This window comes from Symphodus melops, assembly GCF_947650265.1.
Source record: "Symphodus melops genome assembly, chromosome: 3".
NCBI classification, from domain to species: domain Eukaryota; kingdom Metazoa; phylum Chordata; class Actinopteri; order Labriformes; family Labridae; genus Symphodus; species Symphodus melops.
The window spans coordinates 15,120,153-15,141,368 of NC_136693.1; the positions used below are offsets into that span (position 1 = coordinate 15,120,153).

The 21,216-nt window shown below is 43.3% G+C and overlaps 1 protein-coding gene across 2 annotated transcripts in view; it reads left to right on the plus strand.

Moving 5' to 3' along the window:
• The window catches only part of nkd1 (NKD inhibitor of WNT signaling pathway 1), a 33,071-nt gene extending 21,105 nt beyond the window's left edge, over positions 1 to 11,966 (plus strand). The window contains exons 5-11 of one of the 2 annotated variants that reach the window (XR_013778712.1): positions 2,674 to 2,777; positions 3,012 to 3,107; positions 4,615 to 4,762; positions 5,668 to 5,749; positions 6,223 to 6,350; positions 6,903 to 7,815; positions 10,634 to 11,966. Coding sequence is in view for 1 of the 2 variants with exons in the window: in XM_079338743.1 (XP_079194869.1) it covers positions 2,674 to 2,777; positions 3,012 to 3,107; positions 4,615 to 4,762; positions 5,668 to 5,749; positions 6,223 to 6,350; positions 6,903 to 7,438 (1,094 nt within the window). In the remaining variant the exon portion in view is untranslated. Of the gene's footprint in view, positions 1 to 2,673; positions 2,778 to 3,011; positions 3,108 to 4,614; positions 4,763 to 5,667; positions 5,750 to 6,222; positions 6,351 to 6,902; positions 8,289 to 10,633 lie in introns of those variants that run through there. The other variant, XM_079338743.1, reaches the window with a different exon arrangement.
• The last annotated feature ends 9,250 nt before the right edge of the window (positions 11,967 to 21,216 follow it).

Below are 21,216 nucleotides of genomic sequence, written 5' to 3' on the forward strand. Positions count from 1 at the left end.
TTACTGTTGATTTTAAAGAAGAACCTCCAAAGGAAGTATGTTTGGAATAAAAACACATTTCCAAGGATAGAAGATTGGTGCCTTTTCTATGAGAGCTTTCTATAACGTTTTTTTTAATGTTTATTTGAAACTCTCGTCCATGCGTGCTATTCATTTTGTTTCCAGAGAACAGTCTTTTATGGTTGTCATTAAGACGCTTAAATCCTCAACAGATTGCAGTTAAGCAACAGAAATTCTGCTGTACTTACACATTGCGTCTGTAACATTGCATTACAATGCGTCGAGGCTCTACAGAAACAGTAATTGATACAGACACGCACAGAGCTGTTCCACCACTCAGGCTGATGGTGGATCGATAGCGGAACAACTTCACCCCACCATCCCACCAACCGGGCGTTACACCTTGCTCCTAGGTGTGACTGAGCCCTTCATTGAGTCACAATCACGTAGGAGAAACAGTTCCAGTCTACACAAAAGTTTATTCAAAATCCTTAAAGAAACCGGAGCTGAGCTGTTCATATGAATGTATCAGTGAGGCAGGCGTGATCGCTCACAGTGTGCAGTAGTTTCCCTGACCTGCCTTCTTTTCGTCATGTGTGAACAAGTGTGTACACGTAGCATCTGTGTGTGTGTGTGTGTGTGTGTGTGTGTGTGTGTGTATGCAGAGTGTGACGGCTGGAACAGCCTCGGCTGGGAGGGCGCCCGCCTCGGCTGCCCTCGTCTTGCCCCTCAGATCTGATGTGCAGCCAATCCCCCTGGCTCAGCTCCTCTCATAAAAAGACGGCTTATGTCTGCGCTGAGGGAGGGTTGGCTGAGAGGAGGAGGGCGATAGCAGATTACTGTTACTCCTCTCGGCATTTCATTAGCTCCGAGATAAGCATCGCACCGCCATATTGAGCCTGCTACGGAACAGATTTGCCCTCACACACAATGTTCCCTTTGAGCACCTCGGATGATCAAACAGCGGGACCCCCAAATGCTACTCCTCTCCAAAAAGTTGGTAAAAGCTCCCTGGGACGATGCCTTTCGTTTCTGGCATTTTCCCCTACCCTGGGATGAGACAGGTCTGCTTTGATCTGCTTTGGATCAGGAGGAAAGAAATTGGGCTGTTGTGTCTGCTCCGTTGGCGAGCAAACAAACAGTGTTTCAGATTTGACTTGGCTTAATTAATTAGTGATTCTGTTTTACAGCCGGTCTGATCCTCTTCCAAAAGGTTTGAGAACGAGACTTCAAAGTGTGGCGGGTGGAGAGAGGAGCAGGGGAGGGTGGAGCTGAAGGGGTGTGGTCTGTGTGGATGTATGGGTGTGCGTGTGGTGAGCAATGCTGTGATTGGATGAGAGAGGAACGTTTGTGCAAAGAAAAATGACCAGACTTGAAACAAAGAGGGGCTGTGGGTGGGTTCAGCCCTTAACAAGCTTCTTGGGGGGGGGGGAGCATTAACATATTATAGAATCAAGCAAGTAGGCATCTGTTCCTCTTAAAGTCTTACAAGGGAGCTCATATGTACACCTCCCAAATCTCTGCTACATGTTGTGCATGTATCTGCGGTGTCATGTGCCAAACAAATTCTGGATTTCAAAGCATAGAAGGATACCTGGTAGCATTACATCCGGGCAAGCATCCAACAGTGAAACTGAAACATTGAACCAGACTGTTGCTTTATTTTTATCTTATAGGATTCATTACCTTCCAATGAGTGCTATCCAAAGACACACCAGCATTGATCACAGCCACAGACTAAAATTGAAACATTATGTTCACTCCACACCTACTTCAATTTCTTAGAAAGCCAGTAATGCTGTTTATTTGCCATGACCATTTATGGTTGTTGTTTGTGAAAACAAAGTGTCGATGTGTTGCTCATCCTGTCACAAGTTCACTGACGTGGTTGAAAAAAAAAAAAAAGAAAAGTAATACATTCTTCACGTCACCACACCAGTTTGAATCCTGCCGAGGCAGATCAATGTTCGTAGAAAGAAGCTATCATCAAGCTCTACTATAGAGGAAATGTCATGCTCCACGCAGGTCGTCACTTTAAGTGGATGTGACAGATTAGTAGTACTCCCTCTGGACTGTCTGCTGTTACTGAATGTCTGGGTAGTGAATGTACGATGGATGTCATCCCATAAAGTGATTAAAGCTTTGCTGCGATGAGCCGAGGACTCGGGGGGGGGGGGGGGGTCTCCTATAGAAGCCTTTTGATGTTCACGTGCTGTTTCCACGCCACCATTTAGAAACACCTCATATCCTATCGGCTTAAAGACATGTTAATGTTATTCAGTTCCATGTTTGACAAAGTCAGTGTGAACCTCTTGGGATAAATCTATATATAAATCAGTCCTAATGTTGCTTTTGACGATTCAACAATATTTTTACCTGCCGGAATGACACAATAGTTGACGTGTCACTTTACAATTGAATATTATTTATATAAATGTAAGACTTCAGAGTTCAGGCAGTAAGACAAAAGCTGCGAGTAGGCTTGTGGGTTTATTTTAACGACAAGCTGCTGAATGTGTGACACGCCTTGATCACGAATGCCAAACTCAGGAGTACATGAAACACTTGAAGGCAACAACATATCCGCAGGTAAAGACGGCACACAATGTTTTCATCCTCAGGCTCTAACGTTTTTCTGTGTGTGTGTTTGTGTGTGTGTGTGTGTCATTTAAGTGGCTTTACCCCCGGAGAAAACGGACAGCTGCTGTGTGGAGGAGAAGATGCAGGAGAGGGACAGCCAATCTCCCGCAGGGCCCCAGAAGCAGCTCCAGTTTGAAGTGAGTGTTGACTCCAACAGGACATTTATCACTTCCCCTTCTGGATGAAACTAGGGCAATGGCAGGGCACACACACACACACACACACACACACACACACACACACGCGCACACGCACACACGCACGCACGCGCGCGCACACTTACCTACACACACGCACGCACACCTACACAAACACACACACACACACACACACACACTGGATATTGATAGTACAATGCTGCTCTGTTTTAGGAGTTGGAGTGTGCTGTGTCTGTGGAGGAGGATAACAGGCAGGAGTGGACCTTCACCCTGTACGACTTTGACAACAGTGGAAAAGTCACCAGAGAGGTAATAATCGTCTTCTTGGAGTCATGATAAGTCAAAAGGGGTAAAAAAAACAAAAAAAAACAAAAATCAACATTATGTATCTTCTCTCATCGTATCATAATGTATAAATTTAACCTTCTTTAGGATACATGACTGAATCAACTATATCCATATGAACCTTCTTTAAGAAGAAAAAAAAAAAAAAAATTCTGGTCATTTCACATTTCTCAGAAAGATGAGGATGGAGTTTCTAAGCCTGTGAGCCAATCTCACTCTGAAGAACTCCACTCAGTGACATCCACGTGTTTCCTGGCGCCTCTTTGGTAGATCCAAGAACACATTCAGAAAGGCCAGTGTTTAAAAAAAACAACAACTAAAAACAGTGCAGATACACTGAAGCTGTCCTCTGTGTGGTTAGCCGTGCAGTGTTGTTGGCGTTGCCTGTGGCTCTGTGGCCCATGAGACGGGTGGCGGTGGGGGGAAACAAAGGCTTTATTTTCCAACTCATTTAAAAAAAAAAATCTCCCTTTATACATTAAAAAAAATGTCACTGAAAGCTTTTGCATTTCATTTCTTCTTTTCATGGTGAAACTGTGTGTGAGAGTAGTATGCAGAACCTATCCCTAAAGCATCATAATGGTCCTTTTGATTATAAGTCAGGCAACTCCAGGGAGAGAAACCTCATGCTGTGGGAGTCTTTTTTGTGATGTCTCTGCAGTTTGGTCTAAGACGCTGTGTGCTGAAGCGATATAAAAGTAAATCACTGATGAGATTGGAGATTATTGTTCACGTCGGCTCCTCTTCCACCCACTCCAGATGTTTAAACGAGAATAGGTTTCCAATTAAAAGACAGAGCACACTTTCTACAATCCAAGAGGGAGTTAACTCTCAGACCAGTGCATAGAGTCGTTTCCAAAAAACACCACAAGAGACTTTTTATTATTTTAATTAGTCACATAGAAATGGAAAGAGCTGCAACGAGTAATTCCTGAGACTCTTGATTCATCTGCTGCTTCTATTCACGCCTAACGTTTTATGTGTGCTAATTTGTTTTTGCGTTTACATGCATTTGTACCTGTATTTACATATGTCTAATGTATGCATGATAGGTTCAAATAAACAGATTGGATTGAGGGCATGTCAGATGTAGAGTGAGGGGAATAATCAGAGAAAGTATAGAGCGTGCACAGTCAACTCTTCTCAGGCCTGACATTTCACTCAGACTCCTCTGCGACTGCCGAGACATTTCTTTAAATGAATTTATAACCTCGTAAACCTCGTCTCATCGCTTCACTTGGAGAGCGACAACAGCAGACGTCAGTCTTTCGTCACTGACGTGTCTGAGGCAATTCTTTAAATACCTGACGACCATGAAGTCTGTGATGCAGGCTTTGCGTGAACAAAGCTTTCCAATATTTGATTTAAGGGTGACGAATTGTCTTATTTGTTCCTTTCTTTGATTTAAATGTTTATCTAACTAATCAAAAGAAGCCAAGCTTAAACTCCACGTCACCTCTTCTTCCTGCAGGATATCACCAGCCTGCTTCACACCATCTACGAGGTCGTGGATGCCTCCGTCAACCATTCTCCGAGCAGCAGCAAGACACTGAGGGTCAAGCTCTCTGTGGCTCCTGACTCCAGCCAGCGCTGGAGGAGTTGCACGCAGGGTGCAGCAGGTAAGAGTGGCATTAACACAGCGGGTGGAGAGGCGGAGGAGAAGAGAGAGGGCACTTTGGGGTCCCGCTTGTGTTGCGCGCTGTCAAGCTCACACGGAGATGCGTTTTGTTGTCGTGCAGAAAGGTAGCTGCTTCAGGCCTGTCAGAGCTTTTGTTCCTCGCAGCCTCTGCATCGCTCCGTCTCTCCCACTCAATGGGGTTCATTTTTAATGATTGGGGAGCGACAGAGCTAAGAGAAGGGCCCCCCCTCCCTCAGCGCCTTCAAGTACTCTGAAAGAAACCTTAAGATATGTGCCGGGTCCTTTTGATAACCACAGCCATTTTCTTTTCTCCAAAGTTCCCTTTTTTTCCTGTCTCTCTTCCTCCCTCCTTCTCAGAGCTGCCGGGAAAATAAAGCTATGTTCAACTTAACTTTTTTTCCCTCTGACGACGTGGTAAACAAGTAGTCAGGGAAAGAAATGTCTCAAAAAGTATATATTCTTGTGTCCTATTGTTTTAGCTATAAATATCTGTCAAGAGATTCAAACGGAAAGCTTTGAAAGTATCGTTGGGTGCCTTCATGCTAATTTGAAACTGCATCAGATCTCGCGTCCTTAATAAACAATTTTCTTTTTCTTTTTTCATTTCGCGCCTTATAAGAGGCTGCGGCATGAAAATAGAATAAATGAAGCATTGTTGTTTTTCTTTTTGTATAGATCTTCAAAGTGAAGCTCCAAAACAAAGGTTGCTTTCTTCTCAGGCTTCGTGTGACTGTAGTCATGTCTGTGTGTGTTTGTGTTTGTGTGTTTGTGTGTGTGTGTCTGTGTGTGTGTGTGTGTGTGTGTGTGTGTGTGTGTGTGTGTGTGTGTACACATTTCTGCATCGAACTCTTTGATGATAGCCTCCTGTCTTTTACACATGTGCAGATGTGTCCCACCCCAGAGAGAAAAATGACAAGAACATAGAAGACCCCAAGAGTGCAGACAAGAAGAGTCGAGCTCTCTTAAGGTAAACCTGCTGTCTCTCCCGTACACTCGAGTCTTTGTTGTGAAGATTGTGGAGTCTACGAGAGATTATCATCTTACTCATTAAGTCTGCTATATAGTGTTAAAAAAAATCACAATGAAAGACAACACTTCCTAATTTACACTGTCTTGAGAGTGGGGCTGTTTTTAAAAGGTTTCACCCTTGGGAGCTACTATTGTGCTCTACTCTTTAATTAGTTTTGTCTAAATGTACCTTCACTGTACGATGGGCGGGTGAACAGCGGAGGGGAGAGTCAGCCCTCTCACCACACTGTCCAAATCTTCCTAGCTGAGGTTTTAAACCTGTGATTTTCTCGTTGCAGTCTCACCTCTCTAACAATTACTCTGCTGCTGCCTGATCATAAGGGACACTGTTTGACTTTCTCCAAACACTACCATACTGAACCTCTCTGGCTCAAACTTCTGGCTAATGAGAGGTGCCGCTTGTGTCCACAGGCGTCACCACAGTGACCACCACACCCAGCCGGGCTGCCAACGCCACTGTGTGGACGAAAACCTGGAACGCAGGAACCACTACTTGGACCTGGCAGGCATCGAAAACTACACATCCCGCTTTGGAGCCGGTGAGTGGACTCAGGCCAGGAGGGGGGACGCTGGCCATAGCCCTTAGAGGCTGCGTCCAGGGGCCCTCATTACTGCGGCACCTGCTTGGAGCCGTTTGGAAGTAGCTGCCCACTGCGCTTCTGGCCAGTACAAACATTTGGGCTCCGGCATGCAGAACACATCAAGTGTTAAAGGCTGAAGTTCATCAACAGAACATGCAGCTTAGAAGTGAAATATTGATAAATAAGCTTTGATCTTTGATGAGATGGGATTATTTGAACACTGGTCCAGGTAGGAAAGTGTTACCAGAGATCTGCTCTGTGTCAGGATTCATCTTTTCTTCAGCTCTCTCTTCATGCTGATAACCCTATCAAAGAGCTTTTGAAATGGATCTTCATTAGTCGGGTATTAGCTCTTTCATTTGCCCTTAGTTGGGTACTTTTCTTCCTTCTTTGACATGTGACTAGTTTGGTGACAGAGTAAGTAATGTTTCTCTGTAAGTGCTCGTTGTTGTTGATGTCCATGCTGGCCCTATCATTTGAAAGAAATACTTGTGTCTCTTTCCCTCACAGCCACGACCACAGAGCCGCCAAAGGCAGAGCCTCAGATTCGGTCATCCAATCAGACTCGCTCACGCTCCCATGAACCAGAAAACGGCCACGCACACGTTCACCACCGCCGCCTGCATTCTGTTGTGGACACCGTTTCTCCAGACAACCTCCACCTCTCCCGCGCACGAGGCCAAGACTCAGGGAAACACGCCCTCCGCTCTCCTAAGACTCACAGCCGCACGCCTCCTGCGCAGATCAGCAGCAGGGTGATGAGAAGCAGAGGGGCGCCACCTCCCCCAGCACTGCCCAGCCAAACCCCCCCTCACCAGTCCACCGCCCCATACCGCAAGCACAAGCAGCGGTCAAAGGACAGCCAGGCTTACAGAGCCTTACAGGGCCCTGTGGCTGCTCCAGGACCAGTAGTGGAGAGGGAGCAGGTGCGGGACATGCCCAGCATCTTGCTGTATGAGGGGGGACTGGCACAAGTGGTGCAGCGGCATGAGCACCACCACCATCACGAACACCATCACCACTACCATCACTTTTACCAGTCCTGAATTTACAAGGTGGTCGCAAGGGCTCAGCAGTGAGCTCTATAAACCAACACAGGACTTCTACACTTTGCGCAGCACTGCAGGGGATCTGTAGAGGACACAGGACAGAAGGGGGTCATGGGAGGTTCTTCCCCTGTACTGAGAGCTTAATAATCAGTGTTATTTGGAGGCTGGTCAGACATTTGGTGTGCAGCAGGACATTGATTCAGAGCCACTGTACGGCGAGGACTGAGGTTCACAGCTAAGAGGTAAGAGAGGTGGTGCAGAGAGACGATTTATGAAACAACCCAGAAGGTTCTCGTCCCTTGAGTCTGTAATCCTTTGTCTGATGAAAGACTCCAAACCAGCAACCCAGCCCTTCCAGAACAATAAGCCAAAAGGTTTCTTTTTTTTTTTTTTTTTTTTATAAGGAAAAGGAGGGATAAGAGGGAGAAAGACTGCAATGTAAAGTAGAAAACATATGAAGGAGTATAGGTGGGAGCAGGGCGTGTGTGTGTGTCTGTGTGTGTGTGAATATGTGAGTGTCACGACACTGGTGTCTGTTAAAAACCACTTGAAGTGTGCTCATGGGTGTGTGAGTATTTAAAGCAGGCTGTCAGGCAGTTTTTTTTTTTAGATGAAAATGAAGATTCTGGTTAAAGCATGTAATACAGCACAAGCAAAACTTGGAAGGAAAAAGCTAAAAGCTGTAAAGTAAAACAAGAAAAAAAAAACAGAGATCCCAAATCTGCTGCTACCTCTGATTTTATCCTAATTCTTGTAATGTTGACTTTGACTAAGGAGATATTTTCAAATTACTTTGAAATTGTTTTTTTTTTTTTTTTTTACTAAAATAATTGTGTCGCCATCTGCAGTACTGAAGTGTTGAGAAGCTCCTTACCTTTCTTTACTAACATTTTCTGTACATAAGGTATATATATATATATATATATATATATATATATATATATACACTATCAATTTTATAAGCTTCATTGATGATGTGATTTCTTTGTGTTCACTATCTCAAGCTTGTATGTTTCCTTATCCTACTCAACCACATTTTATAAAACCACTCTCTGCCTCATTTTGGCAAAACTATACCAACAATGTTATCGCACCGTCTCGCAAGGAGACAGTTATATTTTTGCACCGGCACCTCTCCAGCTACCGGACCAACTTCCATATTATGATCAGGGATGATGATTTTATTATGATAAAGGGATACTTCACCCATTTACATTAAGCTTTGTATCATTTGAAACATGGTAGTAGAGTTGAACGGTCGTGAATCCAGCCCTCATTTTGACCTGAGACGAGAAAAATGTTTTACTTTGCCTGAAAGTTTTCTTTATATGACGCAAAAATCATCATATTGCGTCACAAAAAGAATTTTAGGCTGGCAGGGAAGAACCACAAATCCAGTTTCTCATGTTTTCATCCACTGAAGCTACAGAAATATAGTCTTACCTCGGGTGTCAGTTTCCTCTGCTGCCATCCACCTGCAGCCAATGTAAACATTGCATCGCGTCCAAATGACTAATCGGCAAGTGGTGAAAACTTACTTCTTGTCCTTGTTCGGATTAAACAATCCGGTACAAAACAATAATTCACCATTTCCAAAGAAAAACAAACAAAGTACATTCAGAAGTCTTACTGGATCTTCAAACAAGTTAGCTTATAGCTTGTAGCCTGAAGGCTCGCTCTGTAGTATTTGATTTATCAGTTTAAAATGGATTTTCTGCTTTTTCTTGGTCAAGAAAGCACCAAATAAAAATATTATTTCACAATTCTACTACATGTATGACCCAATTTCACTACAGATTCATGTTTCAATGGGTAAAGTATCACTTTAAACGTCTCCAAGTCCCTACAGACTGTCCCCCCCCCCCCCCATACTCATATGCTTACATATCATCCAGCTATCTTGTGTTAATGGCCGTCATGCTGTTCATTTGGAGTTTTATTTTCCATAATCTTCGTTTTTGCATAAAGTGTTATTCCAGTTCTACTGTGTTTCCTCAAACAACAAAATTCCCTTTAAAATACCTCCATTTAAAGCGCTTGTAATTTGCCTCTGTTTGAAACATCTGTGTTTTATGTGCAAACTCAGCATTTTAAACCCTTGGACATAATTAAAAAAAAAAAAAAAGTAATAATCATGGAATGTGATATTCAGCGAGTTATACTGGGTTGCACTCGTTCACCATTCGGGATTCTGTTTTAAAGCTTCTGTGAGGAACTTTTAGTTTGTCGAACTCTAGCGCCCCCTGTGGACAAAATAGAAGCCCTCGTTTATTTTCAGATTTTTGTCCCGTTTATGTGTTAAAAGTACTTACTGATGACACATCTCAGCCCGCTCTCTTTCAACAATGAAATACATCACTCCTAATGAATATTTATCTTGAAGAATAAAAAAAAAAACTCTATTAGCTGCATACTGTCGATCACTTCCCATGAAAGCTGTCCTGGAGCAAAAAGCATTCAAAATAACGGTATAGAAAGAATCAGTGTTGTTGCTGATGGTCTTGTAGTGCTTTAATAGATCATTTAGAGGCATCAATAGTTCAGTCTATCTCACAGCCAGCTAAAAACTCCTCACAGGAGCTTCAAAAAGTGTTTCCAAAGCAATGTTTTGCTGAGCATGTTTTTATTTTGTTCACCTCCATGCTGCTTCATGTCTACACATGCACATCTTCACAGCTAGAAGTTGTTCAGCGCTCTGTTTTTCCTTTTGGACTCTCCTTCTCCTACTGTCAGGCTTCTATCTTAAAGGCAGCTCTGTCGTCCCTGGCCCTGGGTTAACACGGCTGCTCCCTCTCTTTCCGTGTCCCCCAGCTGCCAGCAGGTCTTTCACCATGCGACCATGTGGCCTCAGAGCTCAGCCAACAAGGCACTGTTTGTGGTGCTGTGGGTAAGGGCAATGGCTCTTTCAGCTGTCCCATTCCTCTGGTGCTGGATAACACTGGGCCCGGCCCGCAGTCTCCACTTGACCCATAACTCACCACTGCTGCTCTCCTGCCAGCCCTGGGGAATGACTGTTCATCCTGTCTACGATGCTCTGTGGGCGCTGCCATAATCATGCAGATGGTTCAGTCTCTGGCAAAGAAAGCACTGAACTGAGATCTGTAAATGGCAGGATGTTGATCACATTTTCAAACGACTTCCACCATCTTGGTTTTTAGTCTTGACATCAGTGTGTACATGTGTTTGTTATAGGCAGGAATGCAGTGTATGCCAATCTCGTCCTCCGACCCAGAGCGTCCTCTCACAGCTGCAGGCTGTCCTTCAGCAGAGGCTCCAGTAAGGCGGCTCGTCTCACAGGAGCTGGTGGTTGGAAACAGCGTTGTTCCCTGAAGGGGATTGTAGCTGCGTTCCAGACCTCCGCTTCTTCACCTCACACTGCTTTCCATGGACAATGAGTCCTAATGCTGAAACTCTGATAACTTGGTATCTCTTTGTCCAGGGTTTTCACCCTCAACCAAAAAATTAGTAGTGTGGAATTTGTAGCTTGGCTGCATGGAGGTGACTTCTCGTCCTGCAGGGTGGTCCGATTTGAAACGGTGAACGAATGCTTGTGAAGGAATTTTTACTGTGACCCCACACTTGGGTTGCAGCTTTTATTTTTTTTTTTTTACCTGGAGAGCATTTTACCGAACACGCATGACTCCATATTTCTTTTCATGTCCCGCTTCATATTCATACAATTACCTGAACTCACAGAGGATACACTCTTTCATACAGTTAGCTTCAAAGCAGCATTACTGGAGCAACTGGAGGGGATCTGCCATGCTCAAAAGCACCTCAGTAGTATTTATGGAGAGTTTGGAAAGCAGGAGTTTTGTCACTTAGATTGTAGGAAGCTGTGAGAGATTCACATCCTTTGGAGATTTTTTAAAACTTTTTTAGGCTTCAGTCAAAATCCCTCTTCTGTCTTTTATCCCACCATGGCAAAAATATCTGTATTTTTGGATTTAAAAAAATCAATGTCAATGTTTTTCATGTCAAACAATGAATGTCTCTTTTTATAACAAAAATGTTCATCATATCTTGTTGGAGCAACGCCACCAACATCTCTCCTGTTGTGCAGACCGTCACTATTGGGAGCCACTTTATTTGTACCACTAATTTGCTTTGTAACATCCATCAGTAGGCAGTTATAAAAACACATGTACTATATTGTAGACTGCAGAAAGGATGAACAGAGAGAATATTCATTATAATTATACATGTATCAAGCCATCTCACTTGCCATTTGTCAGCTCGTACTCCATTTTACCAGCATAGCAATCCCTTATCAGGGAGGAATCTTAAACAGTCTCGAACACAATCTCTCTCTGTCATCACACAGACACTTGTTTTTAAAAAGAAAATGTGTTTAGCACTAGCTGTTTTACCCCCTTACCCCTCCCCTCCCCCAATGACTTTGTTTAGTTTATATAGATTGTATTTGATTAATTGCTTTATTTATTTGATAGCAGATCTGTGCCAAGGGAAAGTACCCTTTTAATAAAGTATGAATCTGTTCCTTATTAAAACACTGACTACTCTTGTCATTTGTTGCTGTACTTCTATCCTGTTTTTTTACAGTAAACGTATGCATGCTTATTTGAAACATGGATGTAATAGTCAAAAACATCCAGCGCCAAACAATAATATTCAGTCTGTTTATACTCAAGTTTAAATAGATTCTTCTTGAAGGCAAGTTGTTTCCCTCCAATATTTCGCGAATCTGAAGAACTACTGCATGTTGAATTGGACCAAAGTGTCTCTGCCTTTTTTTTTTTAATCAGCATAGATGACCTTTACCTGACCTTTAAAGTGTTGCTCTAGACTGGAGGTGGAATCCATGGGTGGAGAAACCAGGAGAGGGGAGGGAGTATTTTCTTAGCAGAATCCAACTTGTGATGTCACAAACTGAGAAAATCTGAAAATTTTCTGTGTGGTAAGGCTTACACAAACCACAAACAAAGTACTGGATGGATTTATTTCAAGTGTTGTGGGTCAATAGACACTTGCAAATAGATGTTCAAAAACACTGTAAAAGTGGATTTTTCATAATATATCCCCTTTAAGGGGACATATTAGAAAACACGAGCTTTTCATCCTTATCAATCCTGGGAAGTATTCACCAAACACCATTCACATACTTTCGACAACTACTACAATTTGACTTTACGCACACACTCCAGGAAAGCTTTAAAAGTCTTTCTGTGAATCAACACTGTGAGATCAAAATAAACTGAGCGGCTTTTCTGCCATATGAAGCCTTTAGTAAGATGGCACTCTATTCTGGGGAGAGAGGGCATATGGGACAACTTGTCTGGTTTAGCACATTTATGTATAGTGTGTGCGTGCGCGCTTTACCAAAGTAAAGCCCCTCTCTGCTGTATCTTAACAGTGGTGTCACTGAGGTTTCCCAAATCTGGCTGACCACAGCTGCTCACCATGCCACACTCTCTACATGCACTCACACTTTCATCTGCAGCTTAGCAGCTTATCTCTGGTTGGGTCAACCACGGAGAGAGTCTGCCTCTTGGCAACTTGATATGCCCTCCTCTCACGAACATGGCTATTTGTGTGAGCAAGGCTGTGTAACCCAAAGAACTTGTATCATCATTACAAATGGTTTCTATCCTAACACAGCTTACCAGGCTATTATTACTGCTGCTTCACACATTTCAGCGATTGAAAGCATCCCATTTTCACATGATGGGTGTAAACAAGTCATTACATGACATTAGCAATAGACAATATTGAATAAACATGTTGTTAAATTATACAAGGTATTTCATAACAGTTAAACATGTTCTTAAATAAAAAAAGGTAAAGTTTGGATAAAATGTTTTTTAAAACAATCTTAAAATACATGTAAACCCATAGAAAAGGAGGGGAAAAAAAATCAGAAATCCAGGTGACATAATTCCAGATATTAAAATAAAATCAAGGAGTCATTTGATCATTTTATAATGCTTGGCACAAAAACACTCAAAGATGACACTGTTTGCATCAGAGACACGCTGTGTGTTTAGGAAGTGAGCAGATTTTGTCTGTGATGAACCTTAACGAGTGTAAACTGTGCTGTGGCCACACATTTAAAGTCTCTCTCTCTTTATCCCTGTCCACTGTGCTCTGTATTATTAAAGCACTGATCCCAGGGCACGTAGAATAAACCGTGTCAAGTTAGTAATCTCAAAAACATTTAAATAGAAAATATGATTATTGTTGCTTTCCTCTGTACAATGGTACATTTAATTATTCCCATTTATTCCCACAAAGTGTGTTTTAAATCTGTAATTTACAGTCTTATAAACTCATTTTAATAACCTTTTTCATTTTTTTTATGAAGCCAAGTTCAAATGTATCACCTAATCTTTCCCCTACTTAAATATGCACTGGAAAATATTATGCTTCAATGTACTAAAAAATGTGGCCACAGCTTTGTATTATTATGTAAAAATTATAGATGAAAATATTCCCTCCCTAATGAGGCCCCATCTAACAACACTCCCTCTTGTTGTGCATCAAACCTTTTATGCATTATTGGTGAAAAAGGAATAATTGGTCTATAAGAGAGAAAACATAAAGAGGAAAAAAGAGGGAGAGCAGTAATTTTCGGGACACTGGCATGGACATGACAGTAATGAGCACTGATTGGAGGGCCCAAACACATGTATGTACAGCCTGCTGTAATTTCCCTGTTGTTTTTCACGCTTGTCACTCAAAGTGTGCCGTAAAGTTTCCCCTGTCGGGGAGAATAGGAGGCTCACAGGAGACATGTGGAAAAGAGTTTCTTCCATCAGGAGGTTTACAGGTTATCAAAGTCTGACACGATCACATGTTTGATCCTTCATGATATATTCATGGACTTATCGTCACTATCAACTAATGAGGGGAAAAGACTACACTGGCGACCATTGATCGCCTCAGTCTTATTGGTTAGTGATATTATTGTCATCGCCCCATTCCTGACCTGTAACCTGCTGCTTCCCTCACATCAGCTCATCCTGAATTCATTACCAGAGTCCCCTTGATACGATATCACGATACTTGAGTCACGATTCGATATTATTGTCGTTTCATGATTTCGGCACACAAAATATGGCAATACTGCGCTATTTTAATTTTCCCCACCTCTAGAAGTCATGGGGAACTTTTTTTTTCCATTCTGTTGCATATTTTTAACCTCACCTTTTTTGTCCCTAGGTGTATGTGGTGATGGAGCTCTGTAAGAATGGAAACCTCTCCATGTACAGTATATCCAGCGTCACGGGGCCTTACCTGAACCTTTGGCTTGCAGGCTTTTCACGCAGCTGTGTAATGCGATCAAATATCGCCACAAAAAGAACGTCGCTCACAGGGACCTCAAATGTGAAAACTTGCTGCTGGACGGGCATTGCAACCTGAAAGTGTGCGACTTTGGGCTAAGCAAGAAGGTCAAGTACAGAGGCGCGATCATGGTGTTGAGTGAAACCTACTGTGGTACCTTGTCCCACTTAGCACCGGAGGTTTTGAGAGAACTTCCATACAACCCTAAATTATCTGACGTGTGGAGCATGGGCGTTGTGCTGTATATGCTTCTCTATGCACAATTGCCCTTTGCTATCGGCAACACAAGACGAATGGTGGAAATGCAAATGAATCACAATATGAACCTGCCAGATGTACCGTCTGTTTCGTCTGAGGCCGGCGACCTCATTCAAAGTATTCTGCACCCTGACTTGGTGCAGCGAATTACCATCAAAAACATCTTATGCCATCCATGGATGTTATGCAAAGGGGAACTGAAGGACATTGATGAGGCTCCATTGTCAAACCCTGACTCCAGACAGGAAGAATCTGCAGATGAAAACAGCAACGTAGAAGAGGAACCTTCACAAGACAGTTCAGATCCAGGAGAGGGACCGTCAACAAGATGATTTCACAGTGAAAAATAAAGCTGTGAATGTCATTACCCTCGACTCCTGATCCTATCTCTTTCCTTCTCTCTGTCATATTGTGAAGCTAAACCCAACACAGGTCTCTCAGTCCCCTTATTACCCTGATCTATCTGGTAAATACATGGTAATTGCAGTGCATTATGGTTTAATACCACTGGAAATAAGGAGGCAATAAAAGGGAAACTACATGTGAATGTTGTTTGTATGCTGGGGTATACACGTCTGGCCTAAGTCTTCTGTTAGAAAGACTGCAGCAATCCAGGAGTTTCTTCAATCGTCTTTAATTGTAATCCAACATGATACAAATCTCAATGCAGCTTAATCAGTGTGTGTGTGTGGAGGAAAACAAATGTCAATCAAAGCTTAACCCTCGTCTTGTGTTAGCTTTCTGTTACCATCTCTTATGTTAACGGGTCGGTTTTGACCCGTGTCTTAAATCAGCTGTAAAATACACTGAAAACAATTATCTATCATCCAATTTGTTTCTCATCTCTTGGTTACCTTGTTAGGCTTCCTTATCCATGAAAATATTGGTTTTAATATTTTTGGTGTGGGCCATTGGGCCTTTTTTTTGTCAGTATACCCCTCGATTTCAATTTAAAAAAATGGTAAAATGAACCTCAAGAGAATTGTATAAATAAATAAAAGGTTGTTGTGTTACCTGACTATTACTGAGGGGTATTAGAACACATCTCTTAAATAAATTTGTTTTATTTATTTTTTCATTTTAATAATTTTAACTATAGTAACATCTATGGTGTTACGGGTCAATTTCGACCCATGTATATTTACTATTATTTTTCCATTACTTGGTGGATGTGGGTCCACAACACAAATGCATTATATGCAGATACATCGAGGATGTTGTAAAACACAACACCTATGGCCCTGGGTTGAACATCAGTGGAAGAAGCTGCACTCGTGTGTCCCAGACATCCCTGATAGGGGCAAGCTTGTCAGATCTTGCTCTGGTTGTCAAATCTGAGGACTCTTGATATCATATGAAAGGTCTGAAGTGACATTGTTGCCTGGAAAATATTTCTACCTGTCGATGCATCCCAGAGACTATCAGTGGCCTTATTGCAGGATCTGTACACTCCAGCAAAAAAAAGAACACCAATATAAGCATCCAGGTATTCCTCATCCATGTCTTTCCACATGTCGCCATGGACTTTTTTTCCTTCAAGGTTTGTCATAGCAATGATGACTCTTTTTAGTGACAATGGCATAAATAGCTCAAAACATGTCTTGATGTCAGTGACTCTCGTCACAGCAAACCTTGAGATTCCAGGGGTCATTTTGATGACATTTGCAGCAGCTACCCTGCCATGTAAATCATGATGTAATGAGCTCCAACAGATCTCACCATTTTTGGACTTGAATCTTTCAGCAGGAGTAGCTTCACCACCGGTGAACTCCTCATCAGACTCATCAGATGTGTCTGTGTCTTCTGGATGATACTCCACATTGTCTTTCTCCTCAGAAACCTGTTCATCCGAATCACTATGCTGCTCTGTGTCCACTCCCTCATTTTCAGCAAAAATATTATCCAGAACTTCTTTCACTGTAAATCTTTTTTTCATTTTTGCATGCTGCAAATTGGAGAGTCAGTATAGAGTCACCAACTCTATACTGAATTGACCTCACATGTCTGGAAATGCCTGTCGTTGTTTGTTTTGTTTTTGTACTGGATAACAAGGTAAAATGAGAATCCCCTAAAGCTCACATGATTGGGAGAGGAGCTGGCTGTCAGTGTGTGTTCAATTTTGGCTCTAATTATTGCTTTATAATCTTATTTTTATAACTGGGTCAAAACCGACCCTAACAACACCAAGGTCATAATTTTAACCAGAGCATTTTACAATTTAGTGAAAACCAAAAAAAATGTTTTATTTTGTTGAAATAGAGATTCCTGACAAAGTCAAAAAGCCTTGATGCAAAAAAAAAAAGTTACGTGGTTCTTTTATGCATTTAAAAACTAAAACGGGTCGGTGCCGACCCTAACACAAGACGAAGGTTAATAGCTTACAATTATACAAGTTTACAATCAAACATAAATAGATCACGTGCAGTAAACAGGCATACATGTGATCAAACAATACAGCATAATGTCCAGCAGAGGTCTCCCTACTACAAAGAACACAGCACATGTTATCAAAGCTAGTGCTAAATTGACATTATAACAAACAACGATTTGTTACCATAAATATAAAAGTGTTGCAAACGCCAACAACATAAAAGTCACACTCTCCATAACTGTAGACGACAACTTACAGTTTTATAGACGCACGACTGCTGGAAAGTCCGACAACAACAGCAACAAACCACCTGTTTGCATCGCAGCACAACTCTGAACGGAGCAGGTCGGATGCGCATGACAATGACATCATGATCCTCGAGGTGCGTTCAATGACAATCTCGCGAAAGCCAGCATCGCGGAACAGGGAAATTTGCACAGCCGCCCCCAAAGACACGGAGTGAGTTTGTAATCCTCCAAATGTCCCTGCTGGAGATCGCGGTGGCCGTCACTCATCAGGCATTGCAGGGAGTGGGATGAGCTTGACCACAGGACGGGTGTAGATTGTTCCTTTTATGTTCACTTCAGCCGACCGTATCTTGCCATCATCGCTTGGGATCACTTTGGTGACACGCCCAACTGGCCATAGAGCTCTCGGCAACTGCGGGTCAACAATCATGACCACTTGGTCTGTGGTGAGGTCTGGGTTGGATGTGAGCCACTTCCGACGAAGCTGAAGAGTAGGAAGGTAGTTACGGGTAAACTTAACCCAGAAATGGTCAGCAAGTACCTGGCTGTGTTTCCAGCAACGACGCCCAAGCAGATCACTGTTGCCGTACACTGCTTGTGGCAAGGAGGCATCTCGCCGCCCCATAAGCAGCAGATTTGGTGTAATAGGGTCCGGATCAGCAACATCAGATGTAGCATAACCAAGGGGCTTTGAGTTGAGAATCCCCTCAACCTCTACAAGAACTGTCATCAGGACCTCTTCGGGAACTGTTTGATTTTTCAGGACTACTTGAAGGGAAGCCTTGGCTGATTTGATCTCTCTTTCCCATGCACCGCCGAAATGTGGAGCAAGCGGTGGATTGAATTTGAAGCTAATGTTTTGTTCAGCAAGCTGTTGCTGTATCGATGGTTCGAGTGCAGAAAAGGCTTCTTGTAACTCACGGTCTCCTCCCCGAAAGTTGGTCCCTCTGTCACAGATGATCTCATATGGCTTTCCTCTTCGAGCCACAAATCGTCTTAGTGCAAGCAAAAAGGAGTCTGTGTCCATGCTGCACAAAAGGTCTTAGTGCACACATCGTGTAGTGAGGCATTTAAATATTATACCCCATCGTTTCTCCTGCCGGCGTCCTAGCTTCACTGTGTAAGGGCCAAAGCAGTCAACTCCAGTAGACCAGTATGGAGGTTGGCCGATACGTAGCCTTGCGGATGGAAGATCTGCCATCTTTGGAACAAGGGGTTTGCTGCGCCACTTACGACACTCTACACAGTCATGCTGGTGTTTTTTGATCACTTGCCGACCACGAAGTATCCAATATGTCCTTCGTATTTCTGCAAATACACGGTCAGGACCTGGATGTAAAAGACGGTTGTCATAATCCTTTACCAATAGCTTCGTAACATGGTGGTCTGGTGCAAGAACTATGGGGTGTATGTCATCCTCTTTCAGCATGTCGGCCTTTCTCAGTCTGCCTCCAACTCTGATTAAACCCAAGGCTTTGTCATAAACAGGTGATAGAGGGAGCAAACGGCTAGTATGGCTAAGAGGCTTACCAGACTGTAGTGCAGCAGGAAAACTCTGCTGTTGTGACCTTTCTAAAACCTCAACCTCTGTCTCGAGCCGGCTGGAAGCAGTCATAGTTGGAGCAGCCGCCCCGTGCAATGACTGATGGGTGGCATTCAATAGTTCAGACCATGAGTTAAACTGTGTGGGATCTGGAACCATGGGGCCTGTTGCTGTGATGTTGCCACAGAATGTAGTGTTACGCGTCTCCTCTGTTTGTATAGGAACCACTGTGGGGTGAGCTGGCCAGTCAACAGGGGACTGATGAAGGAATGCTGGGCCCTGCGTCCAGCGGTTAGGCTTAGTTAGATCCAGCAGCGATTTCCCCCTTGTGATATCATCAGCAGGGTTCTCTTCAGAGGGGACGTATCTCCAGCCGTCGGCTCCAACAAGCTCCTGAATCTCTGCGATTCGAGTCCCAACAAACACTTTGTATTGCTGAGATTCTGACTGGATCCAATGTAGAACAGTAGTAGAATCTGTCCACAGTGTTGTTTGCCGTAGTGTCATGGTCAGTTCCGTTTGCAGGACCTTTGCTAACTGTGCTCCGGCAAGGGCAGCACAGAGCTCAAGATGAGGTATGGAGAGCTGTTTTTTAGGGGCTACACGAGACCTAGCTATCACAAAGGACACTTGAACTCTGCCCTGGTTGTCTTCAACCCTTAAATAAGCCACAGAGCCATAAGCTCTCCCTGATGCATCAGAGAAGATGTGTAGTTCGACAGGTGTGCTGACATGACCATCTGATATGTAACACCGTGGTAGACTGATGTTTTGCAATTGTGGCAACTCACGTTCCCATGCCTGCCACACAGGGAGGAGTTCGTCTACGACTGGCTCGTCCCAACCTCTTTCCTTCTTCCAGAGTGCTTGAACCAGGACTTTGGCTCTAGTTGTATAGGGTATTATGTAGCCTATCGGGTCGTATTGGCTTGCAAGAACTCTGTATATGTACCTCAAGGTGGGCGCAGTTACTGGAATGACTCGATTTTTGTATCCCAGTGTGTCAGAACTGCAATGCCACAGAAGACCCAGGGTTGATTCTTGAGGGTCAATCTTGTTTGCAGTCAACCATAGTTCACATCCTGCGGACTTGGCTTCTGTTGGCAGGTGAGCAATGACCTCAGGTATGTTACTGGCCCACTGTCTGATGTCGAAGCCCCCACCAGCGAGAAGAGTTCTCATCTGATCAATGAGCTTTCTGGCTTCGTCTAAAGACTGCAGAGACTGAAGGCAGTTATCTACATAGAAGGCTAGAAGCACAGAGTTAACGATCTCTTCATTTCCTTTGCTGTGATCCTTTACATGACGCTGCAGTGCATAGGTAGCACAGCACGGGCTACAGGTAGTCCCAAAAGGCAGTACACGCCACTCATAGATGTCGGGGGTTCGCTCCTTTTCCCCATCACGCCACAAAAAACGAAGCAATGGCCGGTCCTCAGGGAGGAGCTGCACCTGGTGGAACATGGCACAAATGTCTCCTCTGATTGCGACGGCATGTTCCCTGAACCTGAGTAGCACACCTAGCAATGATGAACCTAGTGTAGGTCCAGGAAGCAGGTTGTTGTTGAGAGAAGCTTGCTGGTAGTGAAATGAGCAGTTAAAAACAACTCTAGCCTTCCCATTATGGTGTACAAGGTGATGGGGGATAAACCACAGCTGAATTACAAAGAAAAACCTTCATTATTACCGAAAACTTTGGTTAAGTATCGTGTAGTCGTAACAGGAAAGAGTTTCAGCTCATAGGACTTGTTCATATCCCAAGGAGGTGAAGGAGGAGGGGAGGAGGTGAAGGAGGAGGGGAGGAAAGAAAAGAATCATATAGGCTGTTGTAGCATGTTTTATCATTTACTGCTCAGAAAGGTAAATGGCACCTTCCAATAAATGACTATATTTTGGCTATCGTCCCTGACCGTTGATGAGCGAGTGTAAAATGGATCATGATATTAACAGCTGTTTTTAAAAAAAAAACTTTTTGCATTTCTTGTCTTTTTACTTTGACTTTGATCTGCTCTCCTTTCAGCTCCTCACATATGTTGGTAATAGCCTTGGTGTT